This window comes from Maylandia zebra, linkage group LG16, assembly GCF_041146795.1.
Source record: "Maylandia zebra isolate NMK-2024a linkage group LG16, Mzebra_GT3a, whole genome shotgun sequence".
NCBI classification, from domain to species: Eukaryota; Metazoa; Chordata; class Actinopteri; order Cichliformes; family Cichlidae; genus Maylandia; species Maylandia zebra.
In genome coordinates this window covers 6349022-6355136 of record NC_135182.1, presented here as the reverse complement: position 1 = coordinate 6355136, position 6115 = coordinate 6349022, and the positions used below count along the sequence as shown (strand labels likewise).

General features: G+C 39.6%; 1 protein-coding gene across 1 annotated transcript; it reads left to right on the top strand.

The window, feature by feature from the left end:
- Nucleotides 1–1971: 1971 nt before the first annotated feature.
- On the top strand, nucleotides 1972–5876 carry hsd3b1 (hydroxy-delta-5-steroid dehydrogenase, 3 beta- and steroid delta-isomerase 1). The gene is made up of 3 exons (XM_004572996.6): nucleotides 1972–2331; nucleotides 2630–2794; nucleotides 4299–5876. Exons 1-3 carry the CDS (start codon nucleotides 2181–2183, stop codon nucleotides 5105–5107), a joined length of 1125 nt encoding a protein of 374 aa, XP_004573053.1. The 5' UTR covers nucleotides 1972–2180; the 3' UTR covers nucleotides 5108–5876.
- The last annotated feature ends 239 nt before the right edge of the window (nucleotides 5877–6115 follow it).

The following is a 6115-nucleotide window of genomic DNA, read 5'->3' as shown; positions in this document are numbered from 1 at the left end:
CTTGTTTATATCAGTATGCCTGGACGGTAACATTAAAAAGGTTTTTTTCTAATATTCAACCATAGTAATCTAACTGAGTTTTACATAGTAGTTGAAGAAGTACTCCATAGTCTGCAGGCATAAATAGTTAGAGAAAAGGGTTAACTAGCAGCCAATCAAGCAGTAAAGCCAATGTGGAAATGCCTAAAACTGCATTTCTTAAAATGGCCACTAGAAGTTAGCTAAAAGTGACCTAATCCAAATTGACAACCTCCAGAATTAAACTGTGCCGAACATAGACAGTATAAAAGATAGATGTAGCTTCCAAGTCTGAAAAGTGAAGCAAGCATAGAAGTTGTAATGAAGTCCAGGAAAATCGACCTCGGTTTGCTCTCTCTGTGATCTCAGCAAACACTTATCTGATGACTTTCTAGCCTTGACAGCTAGATTAAGGTCATACTGAGCAGAAAATCATAGTCATTCTTATGGTCAGAAAGCATGGTTAGCCATGGTTCTCATTAACTAACTTCTCAGTTACAGGTTGTTTCCTAGTAAGTGTGTGGTTTCCCAGTCAGATCTTTCTTGCACAGCTCTCTTAAGGTCCAGTCACAGTATTTCAGCTTGAAATGTGACTTTCATTGGACCATTACAGCACCTTGGTTTAGTTATTTTTCAGTAATTCTATTTCAGTTATTTGCTGTTGTGCTGGGGATTGCATGACCTAATTTCAGTCAAGCTTTACACAGATGGCCCTGCATTTGACTCTAGAATACAGAGGTACACAGCCCTGTGGTTGCAAAACAAGCACAATCATCACGCCACCACCGCCGTGCTTGACAGTTGGTATGAGGTGTTTGTGCTTGTCAGGGACCAAGCAGTAAGGCATAGAGGACACAAGTGTTTAATAAAAAAAAGGGGGTTTTATTGACGCAAAAATATGAAAGATAATTAACAGAACCAAAAACTTGGCCAATAAAAAGGTCAACTCAATAAACTAAACTCAAAATAGCAACTAGCACAAGACAGTAAAACTCCAAACACCTCCCCAGGCAATGAAGCGTGTGGTTTAGTCCAATAAGGCTGTCAGCAGTACTTCAGACCCCCAGCCCTTTGCCACACCTTTTGCCAACCAGGAAGGAGAATCCAAACCCCCAGTTAAACTCAAACAAAGAAAGATATGTTAATATAACATAAAACAGAGGTTTAAACATTGTCATCACAGTGCTATTAAAGACTGAACAATACCAGTTCAGTGTTTTTCTGTAATTGCACTGCCATGAATTTAATATTTACCATGCTATCGGATGCCTTTGTGTGTATGTTCCTCCGTAGTACAGTGTAATGTGTAATTAAAAGGTGTATGAGTATTGTAGGCACGCCCTTAAATACAATAAAAGACACACAAAATGCATTACCAAAGAGCTGAGAAGCCAAAGTGGAATATAACAAAGTCAAAGATATTGAAGTGCTATGCGGCAGGTAAATCGGTTATTTGACAGAGGAAGTCTCACTTCATGATCTTTTATTTAACTAGTACATTTCAGTGGGAAGAACCTGCTCATGTTTTATATATGTAGGTTTATTGTTACATATTAGACTACTCAGCAGTAGTTCTTCTGTACTTTAATGGGATTTTAAACACTTTACTTGTAATACATTTTTTATTCTGATTCAGTGTTTGTTGAGTGCTTCTTAGGCCGGGGTACGTGCCTCTCCGTGTAGAATTGTTCATTTTGTGAAAGCAGAAAGCAGCAAAGAACCCTCAGCTCCTGCTTTGTCACATGCTGAGTCTCCCTGCCTCTTCTAATGAAATACTCCTTCTAATTAAGCAAAAGATTACATTTTCCAAAAGCAAATGTCCTTGGCATACGGTGTAAGCCCTTCCAGCTGCTTTTTTGTCCAGCCCTAGAAAGCATCACATTCCATGCTGGAGTAGCTGAGCCCATCCCCTTTTTCAATACTGCCTTAGAGAAAAGAAGGGTTTTTTTGGAAACTTTCTGGGCTTACAAAAAGGGCTGAGGTGGAGAGAACAGAAGGTGTTGTCCGTCCCTCACAGACAGATCACGAAACATCCAACACCAATTCTGTATTCGGGTTTTTCTTCATTTTTAGCCGCTGTTTTTGAGAAGGCTCTGCATCAGAGAGAAAACAACTGCTTTTTGACTGTTAACGGGCCTTTATTTTATACAAAGAGACCTGCAATGTCTCTGCGAGGTGATGTGTGCGTGGTGACGGGGGCCTGTGGATTCTTGGGAAAGAGGCTGGTGAGGCTGCTGCTGGAAGAAGAGAAAATGGCTGAGATTCGACTTCTGGACAAACAGATGCAGCTGCAGTATTTGCAGAGTTTGGAGGGTAAACCGTTCTTTTCTACAAAACATCCCCTTTTCCAGATTAAAATTCATGAATTGATATGAAATGGGCAGGAGTAGATTTGTCTTATATATATTCTTTTACTGACATAATCGAAGAATATACCAATATAAAGATTTGAGAATTCAGCTTTTCTGACTTCCTCAATTAAAAGCTGTAATGTAAATGTGTTTTTAATGTCTCCAATACAGTAGATTGAAAACCAAATATTTGCTTTAGATTAAACTAAATAACTTGCGTCTTGCTGCTTTGTCTCGGTGACTGGTTTGTTTTGTGTCAGACTGCAAAGGTGAGACAAAGCTGCGAGCTTTCGAAGGGGACATGAGGGACGGTGATTTCCTGATCAAATGCTGCCGTGGGGCATCGATCGTTTTCCACATCGCATCCATCATTGACATCAAAGACTCAGTGGAGTACAGTGAGATTTTCGGAGTGAATGTCAAAGGTAAGGCTGTCACAAATCCACCGAAGGCTTACCTAATTCATGTGACTTCAGATACATTTATCAAATCACATACATAAAACAAAGAAGCAGAATTATTTACAGCTGAAAGTTTTTGTTTTTTGTACCACTGACATTTAAAACTGCTTTCATTACTTGTGTTAACTGGCCGTTGATCTGCTTTCACTATTACAGCCCAGTGCTTACTTCTACTTCCTCCAGTTCACACTTACTTTACACTCCTTAAAGCACTTGCATGTCATATGAATATTCCTGCTTCTTTGTTTTAGTTAAACCTACAACTGTCCAATGCATTTTAAAAACTGTTCACCAGCAAATCAAATGACAGTTTTCCTTCCTAGTACTGGGCAACAGTGTTGAGCCCTTCCTCATTTCTTTACAGCATATGAGGCAAAAACACCCTGTGCAATTCTAACAAGCTTGAAAGTCATTGTTTTGTATGACCACCTTTATTCTTCAACACAGCCCGAACTCTTTTATTCAAGCGTCCTTGTTTTTCTTAAGTAGCCTTCAAGATAAGTGTTCCCGGCCTCTTGAAGGACATTCAAAGCTCTTTCATACCATTTCAATAATGTTGAGGTCCAACTCTGGGAATGCCACAACTGATAATATCAAATTGTGTGTTTGTCTATATAGGTGTACTTTTACAGCATCAGCAGTGTGTTTCAGATCACTGTCGTTTTTGGTCGTTTATTTCTAGTAATAATTTGGCAAAGCTAACCTTCTCTCCCTGTTGCCTTGCCTTAAAAAAAAAAAAAAAATATATATATATATACACATATATGTACATATATATGTATACAAACTTGTGTACCCAGTTCCTGTTTGTTTAAGTCTTTAAAGATTTTGCTGTACAATCATTCCTCTGTGGAAAAAAGAAGAGTTTGAATAAATAACTAAAACCTCAAAATTACCATAATATTCACGTCCGTGATGAGTGGATGTAAACTCCTAACCATAACTGTAGGTGCCTTTTTTATAATTGAGTGATTCACAGGGTGTGAATAGTTGCAAACATGTTTTTATCTGTGCGTTAGCCTTGCGACAGACCTGTTTGGGGTGTACCATACCCACCCACCTGATTTGAATAAGTGGAAGAAGATCACTAGGGGGAACACATTTTCCACTGAATATTTTATTCATCAAGATCCAGTGTGTGATTCAAGTGTTCTCTTATTTTTTAACATTTTGGTTTTTACCATGTTCAGCACCACAGCACAAGCGCCAGGTTTCATTATATATAATGTATCTTAAAGCAGATACATAGCAAAACTGGCAACCTGACACGAGAATAACCTGAACAGACAAACAGCAGTTAAATAATGAAGGGAAAATGCATAATCAGAGATGACATAATATAATTGCAGATATTTGAAAAGTCACTTTATTCACTTGTTGCTCTGATAACATAAAAGTTTTGTGCTGCTCTGAGATATGCAGTGTTTATTGTTAGTTATATTAACTCAGCAGCATCTTTGCCTCGTAGGAACCCAGCTGCTTTTGGAGGCATGTATTCGGGAGAACGTGCCGTCCTTCATATACACCAGCACCATTGAAGTGATGGGGCCAAACTCCAAGGGAGAACCCATAATCAATGGCAGTGAGGACACCGTCTATGACATCAGTTTGGGCATCAACTACAGCAAGACCAAGAGTGAGGCTGAGGAGAAAACCCTGAAGGCCAACGGTGAGGTGCTCCAGAACGGAGGCCAGCTAGCCACCTGTGCACTCAGACCTGCGTATATCTATGGAGAGGGCTGCCGCTTCCTCCTAGGCCACATGGTCGATGGGATAAAAAACCGAAATGTTCTGCTTCGTATGTCGCTCCCCGAGGCCCTTGTGAAGCCTGTCTATGTGGGCAACGTGGCCACCGCTCATCTCCAAGCATCCCGCAGCCTCAAAGATCCGCAGAAAAGAAATGCTGTTGGAGGGAAGTTTTACTTCGTTTCTGATGACACACCACCTGTGAGTTATTCAGACTTCAACCACGCCGTGATGTCTCCTCTGGGTTTTAGTATTCAAGAGAAACCCATGTTGCCACTCACCCTCTTCTACTTACTAACTTTCCTTATGGAGACAGTAGCCTGGATCCTACGGCCTTTCATACGCATCGTCCCGCCACTGAACCGTCAGCTCCTCATCATGTTGAACACGCCATTCAGTTTTTCCTATGAGAAAGCCAAGAGGGATCTAGGATATGTCCCCAAATATAGCTGGGAGGAAGCACGCAAACGCACCACTGAATGGCTCGCCTCCCAGTTGCCAGCAGAGAGAGAAAGAATCTTGTCTAAATAGATGAAAAATGACCAAAAGTCATTAGCACCCAAAATTAATACTTTTTTTTGTGAAACTGTTAAACATATAGACATAATTTGAAATTAACCATGGAATTGTGAAGTCCTGTTTTTAAGGCTTAACTTTCTAAGATAAGATAATAAACGTCATTAACCCACATGGGAAGTTTGATAAAGAGTGCTACACATACCTGCATTCACAGAAAACAGGGTTAAGTGCTAACCTTTGAACTAAGTCTAGCAAGCATATTATGGAGAGTCTAGGGGGACTGACATACATGTAGAGCCAGCCTCAAGTGAGCATTAATGAAACTACAGCTTTAATCATTTCCACATTGGCTTCAAGCTTGAATACCTACAACATGCACACCAAACACCACTAGCTACAGTAACAATGTTTCTGTTGTGTTTTGTTTCCATTCTTGCCAATTGTGATTTTTTTACATGAATAACACAGATTTATAGTTTTCCTGTGACAGTAAGCAGAAGTGTATAGCATGTGAAAACAGAGCATGAGTGTTGACATTTCTTTCAAATGGCATGTTTGTGAAAGTTTTTCAAAGTACACCTTGATAACTTTGTCATATGTTTTTGTTCGACTGACAACACAGCCACTAAAGTCATACTGTCTTAGAGCAGGAGCTGTGAATCTGTACTGCTAGCCATTTATCCCAAAATGACACAGAGGATATGTGCTCAATTAAAAAACTACTGCATGACCTGCTGTTTCTGTCTTACGAATACTAATAAAGTGTCTGTGAGAAAAAAAATTCCCATTCTCATTGTATTTTTACTGATGTTTTTTAGTAAAGCTCATCTCAAACTTCAGTGACATTGCAAACTTTGCCATTTGATAAAAAATAAACTCGCCGTACTTAAGTGGAGAGTCCACGTTGCACATACGGCTTTAAATCACATTAACACAAAGAAAATGCAAAGGATTACATTTGTGCGTGCATGAATGCATGTGTGTATCAGTGTTATTAGTGTGACATACAGTCAGACTGTG

Excerpts from the sequence above, each read along its gene's own strand:
- hsd3b1 (XM_004572996.6), top strand. The coding sequence starts at position 2,181 with ATGTCTCTGCGAGGTGATGTGTGCGTGGTGACGGGGGCCTGTGGATTC. Across the intron at positions 2,332-2,629 it reads GTATTTGCAGAGTTTGGAGG|ACTGCAAAGGTGAGACAAAG; the intron begins GTAAACCGTTCT and ends GTTTTGTGTCAG. Across the intron at positions 2,795-4,298 it reads TTTCGGAGTGAATGTCAAAG|GAACCCAGCTGCTTTTGGAG; the intron begins GTAAGGCTGTCA and ends TTTGCCTCGTAG.